Source organism: Bos indicus x Bos taurus, unplaced genomic scaffold (assembly GCF_003369695.1).
Source record: "Bos indicus x Bos taurus breed Angus x Brahman F1 hybrid unplaced genomic scaffold, Bos_hybrid_MaternalHap_v2.0 tig00000189_arrow_arrow_obj, whole genome shotgun sequence".
Classification (NCBI taxonomy): domain Eukaryota; kingdom Metazoa; phylum Chordata; class Mammalia; order Artiodactyla; family Bovidae; genus Bos; species Bos indicus x Bos taurus.
Window position 1 is genome coordinate 37949 of NW_020867152.1, and position 13392 is coordinate 51340.

At 37.0% G+C, this 13392-nt stretch overlaps 1 protein-coding gene across 5 annotated transcripts in view; it reads right to left on the reverse strand.

Moving 5' to 3' along the window:
• LOC113888617 (GA-binding protein subunit beta-1-like) overlaps positions 1-3791 on the reverse strand; it is a 39050-nt gene extending 35259 nt beyond the window's left edge. For 2 of the 5 annotated variants that reach the window (XM_027535658.1, XM_027535655.1), the window contains exons 1-2: positions 3581-3789; positions 1070-1177 (exon numbers count right to left, since the gene is read on the reverse strand). In XM_027535658.1, the coding sequence (XP_027391459.1) occupies positions 1070-1177; positions 3581-3586 (114 nt within the window). In that variant the 5' untranslated portion in view covers positions 3587-3789. Of the gene's footprint in view, positions 1-1069; positions 1178-3580 lie in introns of all 5 variants that reach the window. The other 3 variants (XM_027535656.1, XM_027535657.1, XM_027535659.1) reach the window with 3 other exon arrangements.
• Positions 3792-13392: the final 9601 nt, after the last annotated feature.

Consider the following 13392-nt stretch of genomic DNA (forward strand, 5'->3'; position numbering starts at 1 on the left):
AGACTTCTCTGTGTGAGCAGTCTCAGGTCTTCCTCTAAAGTCACCTATGTCAGGGAGGTGGGAAAACCAACAAGCAAATAGACGTACTGAGTCGGTAAATGTTCTAAGTGTGAAATTTCTCTGGCTCTGGCCTTCGCCTGGTTTTTCAGGTTGATAATCCCTGTCTAACTCATTGGTGGACTAACAATTTTTTTTTTTTAATATTCAGTCAAAAAATCTTTATCTTTTAAAGACAGGTGCTGAAATCTATGGATGAAACAAAATGGTTCCTGAAATTTACTTTAAAATAATACAAAATAAAGAAAGTAAACGGGACTACAGAGAAAACAAGACTCATCTGATTTGATAATTTTTGAAGGGTATGCAGGGGTTAATGTGTTTGAAATTTTCCATAATAAAAAAATTTGTTCTGAATAAAAAATAAAAAAGAACATGGAACAAGTAAGCTAAAAACAACAAAATCAAAACTCTGGAATTTTTAGTCATTACCAGTGGGAGAATTAATCCAGATTCTTAACTCTCCATACTACCAAGAACATCCCTTTTGATTTACCTGCAGAATTGAATAGTTAAGGTTTTTATCTTCTTCACAATTGCCTTCTATAATTACTAAGAACTCCTTCCCATATCTTTCTTCCTTCTGGGTCATGTTTGTAATAGTTTCACAAGTATCAATTGAAATGCAAACACTTTTACTTTTTAGAATCAATTATAACATTAACACCAAATTTGTTTTTTCTGAATTATAAATTCTATCTATGCTATTTATAAGGCCTTTAAATTAAATCTCAAGCAGCTACCTTTTACATTCATCCTACATTACTGAAATGCATAATTTAAGGAAAATCCATGGTTGGACAGAATATTTAGATAAGGTTGTCCAATATTTTTTTAAAAAAACTATATAAAAAAAAGCTGTAAGTCTAAAACTGCAAACAAATTTGCAAAGAAAAAAATTACTTTTCACCATTTATAAACACAATACTGACTAAACTTTTAACTGGAAAAACAAAAAGTGAGAACAAGAAGAAAGAAAAAAAAAACCCACAACGTTAAAATCATTCTTTACCCAGTCTGTAGTAAAAGGAGCTCCATTAGCCATCAAAATACGAACTTCATCATCTTGACCTGCTCGTGCCGCTTCTAAAAGCTTCTTTCCCAAATCTACCAGGGACATCTAAACAAAACACAGGTGAATTTAACATCTCCATTTATATATTATGACATGACTTCTTTCCCCTTCTATCTTTATTAATAAGTCATTTCTCAATTATCTCTTTAAAAGGTTGTGATATAGTTAATCTGAAACTACAGATCACACAAAAGTAATTTTTATTTGAACTTTGGAAGCAGATTTTTCTTTCTTATTAAATTTTTACCTAGGGTAATAAAATTAGTTTGAATTCTCTGAACATAGCTAGTAAAAAAAAAAAAAATAGAAGAGGTAAGAGGTAGAGAAAGCTTGTCTAGAATGTAAAACTAGCAACAAACTGTTTTCACCGGAGGAGCTGCAGCAATAAAATTAGCTCGCAAATATAAACATAAATAAAGTAAATACATTACCCTCTTTAACTGGTAAAAATTTAAAATAAATCTATCATAATTTTCTTTTGTAAATGTGCTCAGAACTTGAAAATAAGTATTTTCAATCCTTGTACAGGGATTTGCATGTATGTTCTTTCAGAAAAGGCACAATTTACATTTAATGACAATAAGGAAAAGAGAGTCTAACAGTATTATCAATAGAGTATGTGTCTCACTAAGCATCTATAAAGTAAGTATGCCCTGTAACTGAAGTCCTGAATACAAGATACACAAGGTATCTGAAAAAAACTAACGTCACAGTCTATGGGGTGGGTGTGTGTATTGTCTTGAATAAGAAATACTGAAATATCTGTTGGGGAAAGAGCATAACAGGAATACGTAGGGAAAGAAGATTTTTAAAGTATCAGAAATGCTCGAATCCAAGGGAGAAGAAAGTTCCCAAATCCAGAAAGACTATTCAATGATGTTATATGTATCCACAGGAAAGGCAACAGGTAGAATACGAAGGTTGTATGGAAGGGAAGATAGACAACACCTTAAATTTACACAAGAAACATGACTGGCGCATGAATTTGTCTCAAAAAGTGAATACTGTTTGAGTTGAGGGGAAATAAATTATAAGAGAGGAGTGTCAGGTTGATTAGTATATCCCAGTCTGCTATGAACAAGTATTATCTAGGAAGAGGGGAAAGGCGTATGTGTTGAGAAGGATGTCGACAGAGCTCAGAGAGGTTATTTATACCAGAAAGGAACAGAATGCATCACACATAGAGGTGTTAGGAAATCTAAAAGGGCTGGTTAAAAAATGTCCCCAAAAGAACATGTTTGTGCTTAAATTATTCTATTTTTTAGTAGATTTCATAACACAGAAATACCAAACAGAAAGAGTAACCAGGAACAGATGTTAATACTGGGTGACTAGGTGAGATGCTTATGTCCAAAACAGGCATTTGTCACTAGACAGGAAAGAATTTCTTATAGCTGTTCAATCTGTAAGAATACAAATAATTCATAATATAACCTACGTGAAAAATAAGAAAAACAACCATATGCTCTTGTGGATTTTATGGGGGGGTGGTTTATATGCCTTTTTGTGACACAACATTTTCACTCTTGAGTTTCTGATATTCTTTTCTTTTTCCTCCCATTCTCTTATTCATACCTTGCTGTAGTCACCGGAACCCAAAATATTCCATTATCCCACTAAAAGTACTAAAATCAAAAGAGGTTATTGTTCTTCAATGAAGAATTTTTCCTAGGGAATATGTACCAGCTGGATGTGAATTAACATCATATTCACTAGGCAAAGAATCTACAATAATAATGTCCTACACTAAAGGCTGCTGCTGCTGCTAAGTCGCTTCAGTCGTGTCTGACTCTGTGCAACTCCATAGATGGCAGCCCACCAGGCTCCGCCGTCCCTGGGATTCTCCAGGCAAGAACACTTGAATGGGTCGCCATTTCTTTCTCCAATGCACGTAAGTGAAAAGGGAAAGTGAAGTTGCTCAGTCGTGTCCGACTCTTCATGAACCCATGGACTGCAGCCTACCAGGCTCCTCCATCCATGGGATTTTCCAGGCAAGAGTACTGGAGTGGATAAGGTAAAAAAGAAAGACCCCTGTTCTACAGAGGCAGAGCAAAATCTAAACTGGCCATACTAACAAAGATAGTAATGGATGACCAAAATTTCATATTAACCTGCTTTTACAATGAAATAAGTCTTTCCCCCAAATATGCATTTTAAAATATGTCTTCAGTTCAGTTCAGTCACTCAGTCGTGTCCGACTCTTTGCAACCCCATGAATCGTTAAGCACACCAGGCCTCCCTGTCCATCACCAACTCCCCAAGTTCACTCAAACTCATGTCCATCGAGTCGGTGATACCATCCAGCCATCTCATCCTCTGTCGTCCCCTTCTTACATAGTAATAAATCAATCTGCATTCATTCAGCACACATACTGCCTGGTGGATCCTTTGGCTATATGGAGGCATTTTAGGGATTACTTGGGAGGAAGGATGGGATGAATACTTAACCTTCATTTAAAGGGCAAGTGTCAGGGATACTAGAGGTCCAGCAATGCCGGGAACAATCCAGTATGGCAAACAACTGTCACATGTTGGCTGACTTTCAAAGGTCCCACTGAATATATCTAAAACTAGAAATAAATAATAAGTAAACACAATGTATTTTCCCACAGTATTAATGAATCCCAAATTTTCTAGAATGCAACAATTCATCTCTTTCATTCAGAACTTTAAGAGTTTTTCACCATTTGGAAAATGATGTCACCAATGCCAATACCACTTGGGTACCTGAATCGCCAATATAATACTACACTGTAACCAGCTTTCACAGTTATTACATTCATAGTGATTCTATGTACAGGTACAAGCATTTCACTACCTTCTGCTTCATCTAGTGCAATCTGCTCCAGTACTTACATATTGAAATACACATATTATTATAAATTGCTTTTCTTCTACTTCCCTTTATATTGAAATTAGGGAGATACAATGATTTTTAAGTTGTACAGATAATATTAACTATAGCTTTCATTTCAAGCTAGGAGAGTATGCAAAATAAAATATTTATTATAAAAGCAAAACTAATGAATATAATAAGATTGAAAAATCAACAGAAGAACATACATGTGAGATCAAATAAGACCAAAGTCAAAGATGCTCTAATTTTCTTGTCAAGATAGTAAAAGTTAGGATGATAAAAATACTAAAATATAGCAATTTCACTCATACTTCTCACCAGACAGGAACCATGAACACTACAGTAGAATAATCGACCCTTAGAGGAGCTCAATTTTGTTAGGACAACAAAATTGACCAAGGGGACCATAGCTCCACATCAAGCCATCAGTTTACTTACTTCATTATCTATATATTAAATCCTCAGAGATAGACTTAGATTTATATAAAATCACTTAAAGACTTAGCAGAAAAGATTGCTTTTTTGCTTTAGCAAAGTGGCAAATATCTTTCCCACAAGCAAATGGAGAAGCCTAATTCAATTCAATAAATTTTAATGAAGGTTTAAAATATTTACTGAAAATATATTATGTGTATGGTACTGAATGCCACTTAGTTTAAAACTCTCTTCTTCTTGAGAAGAAAACACAACAAAACCCACTGCAAAAAACTCCCTCTTGAATTTCTTTACTATTTCTAAAACAGCTTATCATAATCTGATATAAACCATTTTTAAAATCCAATTAAAATGTATGTTAATAAAATCAATAGAAGAACTTCAAAATGTCTATGAACTAGCTACTTTTGCTCCACAGTACCTGCTGAGAGGGCCATCTAGTGGTAACAGAACTTACTACCAGTAATTAATTTGAAAAGTCTTTTTGTTTTGAATTTCTGTAATTCACAGTTCAGCAGTAGCCACAGGACTGGAAAAGGTCAGTTTTCATTCCAAACCCAAAGAAAGGCAATGTCAAAGAATATTCAAACTACCACACAATTGCACTCATCTTACACGCTAGCAAAGTAATGCTCAAAATTCTACAAGCTAGACTTCAACAGAAAGTGAACCAGGAACGTCCAGATGTTCAAGCTGGATTTAGAAAAGGCACAGAAACCAGAGATCAAATTGCCAACATCCATTTGATCATAGAAAAAGCCAAGAGAATTTCAGAAAAACATCTATTTCTGCTTCATTGACTACACTAAAGCCTTTGACTGTGAGTATCACAACAAACTGGAATATTCTTCAAGAGACAGGAATGTCAGACCACCTTACCTGCCACCTGAGAAACCTGTATACAGGTCAAGAAATAACAGTTAGAACCAGACATGGAACAAGAGACTGGCTCCAAATTGGGAAAGGAGTACATCAAGGCTGTATATTGTCACCCTGCTTATTTAACTTATATGCAGGGTACATCATGTGAAATGCCAAGGTGGATGAAGCACAAGCTGGAATCAAGATTGCCGGGAGAAATATCAATAACCTCAGATATGCAGATGACACCACCCTTATGGCAGAAAGCAAACAGGAACTAAAGAGCCTCTTGATGAAAGTGAAAGAGCAGAGTGGAAAAGCTGGTGTAAAACTCAACATTCAAAAAACACAGATTATAGCATCCGGTCCCATCACTTCATGGCAAACAGATGGGGAAACAATGGAAACTGTGACAAACAATTTTCCTGGCCTCCAAAATCACTGCAGATGGTGACTGCAGCCATAAAATTAAAAGATGCTTGCTCCTTCAAGGAAAAGCTATGAACAACCTAGACAGTATAGTAAAAACCTGAGACATTACTTTGCCAACAAAGGTCCATCTAGTCAAAGCTATGGTTTTTCCAGTTGTCATGTATGGATGTGAGAGTTGGACCATAAAGAAAGCTGAGGGCTGAAGAATTGATGCTTTTGAACTGTGATGTGGAGAAGACTCTTAAGAGCCCCTTGGACTGCAAGGAGATCAAACCAGTCCATCCTAAAGGAAATCAGTCCTGCCTATTCATTGGACTGATGAAGGACTGATGCTGAAGCTGAAACTCCAATACTTTGGCCACCTGATGTGAAGAACTGACTCATTTGAAAAGACCTGATGCTGGGAAAGATTGAAGACAGGAGAAGGGGACGACAGAAGATGAGATGGTTGTATGGTATTACTGACTCAACTGACATGAGTTTGAGTTGGCTCCAGGAGTTAGTGATGGACAGAGAAACCTGGCGTGCTTGCTATGTAGTCCATAGGGTCGCAAAGAGTTGGACACGACTGAGCGACTGAACTGAGAGTTCTTACGGAGAGTGGAGGTGCTGCTATGGCTTTCAGTGGGGCTGGCATGACCGCTGCAGCCTCAGCAAATGAAGCTCCCCAAATTCCAGACAACATTGGGAGACTGGCTTCAGGGCGTCTACTGCTTTGGCACCGACAGGAATGACTTCCAGAGGAACTTGATTCTCAATTTGGGACTCTTTGCTGCAAGAGTATGGCTGGCCAGAAATTTGAGTGACATTGACCTAATGGCACCTCAGCCTGGGTCTAGCTGTGAAGACACATAGAACCCCTGTGTGGTACTCGATCCTTCCAAAAACAGCCTCCAATCTGTGACCATCACAAGACTTGCCCTGATGGTGGCCGAAGTTTGATTCAGATGGCACCTTCCCTTCCCTGCCTGACTTCCTTTCTTTGCTGAGTCCGCTCATGTCACCCTTCTCTGGTCAGCATGCAGGCTTCAGCTCAAGTGTTGTCTTCTGTAAAATGCTGTACATAGATCCTAAGTTTCTGCAGGGGATGACCTTTGCTCTTATCCTGAGGAATAATCTAATGGTATTTTAACAAATAAAGCATGTACACAAAAATGATGCTGGGAAAGATTGAAGGCAGGAGGAGAAGGGGATGACAGAGGATGAGATGGTTGGATGGCATCACCGACTTGATGGACATTGAGTCTGAGCAAGCTCCAGGAGTTGATGATGGACAGGGAAGTCTGGCGTGCTGCAATCCATGGGGTCACAAAGAGGCGGAAACCACTGAGTGACTGAACTGAACTGAATTCATAGTTCAAAAAGCTATTGTGAGAATTCCAGCATTTACTGGACATGAAAACTCTCTATAAAATGGAAATATTAGTTCTATGTGACCTATTAACACTCAAAAAAGAAAATGAATTAAAACACTTAGAAAATGTAAGCCTACTATAATATACTTAATAATAAACTTTGTCTCATTCAAAATTTTAGAATAAAATGTGCAATATCACCCCATGCTCAATGAGTACAATTATAAACCCAATAAAATTCTTCTAGTTTTTCATCAAGAAATTTAACACTATGTGTATATCTAAAGCTTTTAAAATTTTCACACTTTGACCTGGTAATTCCACTCATAGAAATCACAAGAAAACTATTTGAAATATCAATGTATATAGTAGTGTTATTTAAAATTGGAAAACACTGAAATGCCTTACTACAAATAGTTAAATTAATATATACCATAAAGGAATATTGTAGTCTTTATATTTTTTTACTTTCTTGGATAATTTTGAGCATATATAAAAATAGACACAATAGTATAGTAAAATCCCACACAACCACCACAGAGTTTAAATACAGATTTTGCCCAGCACATTTCCCACCCACACTCATAAATACAAGATACTGTAATAGAGGAAAACAAATCTGACTCCATATTGGATCTGTTTCTTTTACCTTCACCTCTATATTCTATTGCTTTTGCTACAGGTTAAGAATATTGCCTACAGGGACTTCCCTGCAGTCCAGGTTAGAACTCTGCACTTCCACTGCAAGTGGCATGGGTTCGATCCCTGGTCAGGGAACTAAGGTCCCACATGCCTTACAATGTAGCAAAAAAATATATATATATACAGGATAGCCCATTCTCAATGCTCTGACCTTTAAAGTTGTAACAGTTTTCTATTCAAATAGAGACCAAAAAATACAGAATATATTAATAGCTCTTTTCCTCACCTTTGGGCATCTATATACAACATTCTACTGTAGTGTTGTAGGTCAATTATACCTTAAAAACAAACTCAAGGAAACAGATTTGTTGTAACCGGAGGTAGGGGGTGAGGAGAAGGGGTTGGATGAAAATAATCAAAAGGTACAAACTTCCAGTTATAAGAAGTTATAAGTAAGTACTGGGGTGTAATGTGCAACATGATTAATATAATTAATCAAGGTGGTAAGAAGCTTGACATTTTAACAGTATTGAGTCTTCTAATCCATGCAATTTCTCTGTTTCTGTAAATCTTTCTTGAATCCTTTCATCTTTGTCTCCCATTTATATGCAAACAAATCCTGCACACATTTTATTAAATTTATGCTTAAGTAAAAAAAAAAAAAAAAAAACACTGCTGCGTGTGTGCTTAGTCACTCAGTCGTGTCCAACTCTTGCAATCCGATAAGACTGTAGCCACCAGGCTCCTCTGTCCATGGGATTCTGCAGGCAAGAATATTGGAGTGGGTTGCCATTTCCTTCTCCAACACTGCTGTATGTTATATATAAAAGTTGTGAAGGGAATAAATCCTAAGAGTTCTCACCACAAAATTTTTTATCTATATGAGATGGTGGACATTCACTAAAATTTACTGTGATAATCACTTCATGATGTATGTAAATCAAATCATTATGCTGTACACCTTAAAATTTATATAATGCAGTTATATCAATTATATCTTAATAAAACTGGAAAAAATATATATAAACATGTATATGTTGGCATTCTTTTAGAAAAACTGCATGCGATGAATTTTCCATTAGGAGACTAGATAGACTTTCCTTCTAAAAACTACAGGAAGATATAGCCTTAGTCCTTGTAAGACTTCACAAACTGATTTGGGGATGAAACATCCATAGATTCTACTTTGGACTCTACTTCATCTTTGCAACTCACTGTCCCTTTACCTCATTCAACTACTAGTCTCTCTTAAATCACATGTATTTATCCCAGAAAGAGACTGAGGATTGAAAATGAGTATGAGCATAGAATGGAGATAAGGCTAAAACTCTATTAGACCTGGACCAGTACACAGTTTTGAATTAACCAGGAAAGCATAACATACTTGTTTACTATAAAGTGGAACCAACCAACTGCTGGCTGTTGTAAGGCACAAGAGTGAAGTATCAACATCCAACAATAAGAACGCATACACTTTGATCTTTTCTTTCCAAGATTTCTATTTCCTTCCTTCCCCTCCACTACCTCTACTCCTATACACTCACAGCTTCATACTTTAAACATCACAGTAGCCTCTTAGCTGACCTAACTCTGGTTTCTCCATCCTGCTGCCAGGCAATCTCCCTAAAATACAATTTCATTCAATTTAAATATTTCTATACGTGAGTCTCTAGGGGGCTTCCGCCAATACAGAAGACACAAGAGACTCGGGTTCCATCCCTGGGTTGGGAAGATCCCCTGGAGTTAGCAAATGGCAACATATTCCAGGATTCTTGCAAGAGAATGGACAAAGGAGTCTAGCAGGCTACAGTCCACGCGGTTGCAAAGAGTCCGATACAACTTAGCAACTAAACACACAAATGTATGTGAGTCTCTACCATCAAAGAACTCATCATCTAGTAGAAAAGTCATACATTTCATGACCTCTTTCTCATCAGTACAATCATTTTGAAGAACAATTCATCGACTCCGATACAACTTAGCAACTAAACACACAAATGTATGTGAGTCTCTACCATCAAAGAACTCATCATCTAGTAGAAAAGTCATACATTTCATGACCTCTTTCTCATCAGTACAATCATTTTGAAGAACAATTCATCGACTCCGATACAACTTAGCAACTAAACACACAAATGTATGTGAGTCTCTACCATCAAAGAACTCATCATCTAGTAGAAAAGTCATACATTTCATGACCTCTTTCTCATCAGTACAATCATTTTGAAGAACAATTCATCAGTATCTAGTTGAGCTGAAGAAGCACCTACCCACTGATTCAGGGATTCCACTGCTAGGAAGCTAGCCTATTTCCTTGTATATTCTACAGCATGTGTACAAAGAGAACAACATGTGTGAGAATGTGTATAGAAATACTTTTTGTAATAGAAAAAAGAAAAGAAACTACAAGCGATTTAAGTATCGACAGAAAACTATTTTAAAAGTTTTTATTACAAAAATTTTCAAACATAGAAAAGTATATGTATATGTGTATATATGTGTGTGTGTGTACACAAACACACCTACCCGTGTGCCCATCACCCACATTCTAAATTAAAAGTTGGCCATCTTGCTTCCTCCTGCTCCCTTCTAAAAACAAATGTACTTTAAAGCTGACAAACACTACATCTGGTTGTTACACCTCTAAATTAGTTTTGGTGGTGGTTTAGTTGCTAAGTCGTGTCCAACTCTTGGTAATCCCAAGGACTGTAGCCCGCCAGACTCCTCTGTCCATGGGATTTTCCAGGCAAGAATACTGGTGTGGGTTGCCATTTTCCTTCTCCGAAATTAGTTTCATTCTAAGGAAACTGATGCATCCCCATGTTCACTGCAGCATTATTTACAACAGCTAGGACATGGAAGCAAACTAAATATCCATCAACAGAAAGCATAACGATATTGTGTATGTGTCAAGCTTTATTATATTACTTCAAGACCAACCAGAACTCTGTGGATTTCTTTGGCTCCATGTGAATATTCAATTACCAATGAACCTTTTGACTAACACTTTTATAATCCATTAATGATCCTGGCCCAAGTCAATTATTCCATAAAAGGTTGTAACAAATTGTGATTTCCAATTCTATAATTCTTTCTATATTTACTATCTGGCATTCCTCATTAACTATAATATAGTTTCTACTAAAAAGGCAGTTCAAATGTTTACTGATTTTCAGAGTAAAGAACAGGTATAAATGCCATTTCCATTTATTCTGGGTTTTTTTGTTTGTTTCTATACATTACTCTCCTTATTCTTTTTTATTTCAATCTGTCTCAATTTTGGCCAAGGGCTTCTTTGGGTTGGCTTTTGTGTCTGTGAAAGTTTTCCCACTTCTGGCAAAACACGTTCCAGTTGTACTGTGTATGTTTCCGCCACAATCCTGGAATCAGTCATTTCTTGAGGAGCTCTGGATCCTAGGCAGAAGTATTTAAAGACAAAACGGAGCAAGAGCAGTACTCATTTTTACCAAAGGACACACTTTTTCTAGGTCTTTTCCACGGGCAGAGCTAAGAAAGAAATATATTTAGGTAGAATTAAGAAATAAATATTTTAAATCATAAATTCATACTGGCATTTATAATTCAACTATCACTGTCAGGTTTTTTTGCTTCGTTTCTTTGAATTGTACGCTAGTATCTCTATTGCCTCCTAATATATAAACAAAAGGGCTTCCCAGGCGGCTCAACAGTGAAGAATCTTGCCTGCAATAACAGGAACCTCAGGCTCAGTCCCTGGGTCAGGAAGATCCCCTGGAGAAGGAAATGGCAACCCACTACAATATTCTTGCCAGGATAATCCATGGGCAGAGTAACCTGGCAGGTTATAGTCCATGGAGTCACAAGTCAGACACAACTGAAGTGACTGAGCAAGCACACACAGAAGCATAAAACTTATGGACTTTACCCTACAATATATATCAAATGCTGTCAAAGTAAAAATATCAATAATTCCTAGGCCATACATCCAGAGAAAACCATGATGTGAAACAATACCAACATAACAGATTCCTCAGTCATAAGAAAGGAATGAAATACTGCCATATGCAGCAACATGGGCGGACCCAGAGATTATACACAGTGAAGGGAGTCAGACAGAAAAAGACAAGTATCACGTGACGGCACTTACATGTGGAATCTGGGAAAAAAAAGGTATAAATCAAATTGTTTTACAGCAGCACAGTACTCAGCTATGTGAAAATACTATTTTATTTTAATTAAAAAAAATGAGTAACCTTTTACTCTGTAGCAATCAAGTCAAAATTTCAACCTACAGTTTAAGTTCGTGTATTCAACTACTTCAACCTCATATATTCATTTCATCCAGTTTTCTAACCTCCCATTTAATAACCTCCAACAGTCATCAGAATCTAATAGTTCTTCCTCATTCCATACAAGCCCACCTTATTCCAGACCTCATATTTCCCATTTGCAATGGTCATGACCCTTTTTTCCAAATCCCAGATTTCAACCAACCAATTTCTTTTTTAATTTAATTTTATTTTTTAATTTTACAATATTGTATTGGTTTTGCCATATATCAAAATGAATCCGCCACAGATATACAGTGTTCCCCCTGCTGAACCCTCCTCCCTCCTCCCTCCCCATGCCGTCCCTCTGGGTTGTCCCGGTGCACCAGCCTCAAGCATCCAGTATCGTGCATCGAACCTGGACTGGCGACTCTTTCCATATATGACATTATACATGTTTCAGTGCCATTCTCCCAAATCATCCCACCCTCTCCCTCTCCCACAGAGTCCAAAAGATTGTTCTATACATCAGTGTCTCTTCTGCTGTCTCGTATACAGGGTTATCGTTACCATCTTTCTAAATTCCATATATATGCATTAGTATACTGTATTGGTGTTTTTCTTTCTGGCTTACTTCACTCTGTATAATAGGCTCCAGTTTCATCCACCTCATTTAGAACTGATTAAAATGTACTCTTTTTAATGGCTGGGTAATACTCCATTGTGTATATGTACCACAGCTTTCTTATCCATTCATCTGCTGATGGGCATCTAGGTTGCTTCCATGTCCAGGCTACTATAAACAGTGCTGCGATGAACATTGGGGTACACTGTCTCTTTCAATTCTGGTTTCCTCAGTGTGTAAGTATGCCCAGCAGTGGGATTGCTGGGGTCATAAGCAGTTCTATTTCCAGTTTTTTAAGGAATCCACACTGTTCTCCATAGTGGCTGTACTAGTTTGCATTCCCACCAGCAGTGTAAGAGGGTTCCCTTTTTCTCCACACCCTCTCCAGCATGTATTGCTTGTAGACTTTTGGATCGCAGCCATTCTGACTGGTGTGAAATGGTACCTCATAGTGCTTTTGATTTGCATTTCTCTGATAATGAGTGATGTTGAGCATCTTTTCATGTGTTTGTTAGCCATCTGTATGTCTTCTTTGGAGAAATGTCTGTTTAGTTCTTTGGCCCATTTTTTGATTGGGTCATTTATTTTCTGGAATTGAGCTGCAGGAGTTGCTTGTATATTTTTGAGATTAGTTGTTCGTCAGTTGCTTCATCAGCTATTATTTTCTCCCATTCTGAAGGCTGTCTTTTCACCTTGCTTATAATTTCCTTTGTTGTGCAGAACTTTTAAGTTTAATTAGGTCCCATTTGTTTATTCTTGCTTTATTTCCAATATTCTGGGAGGTGGGTCATAGAGGATCCTGCTGT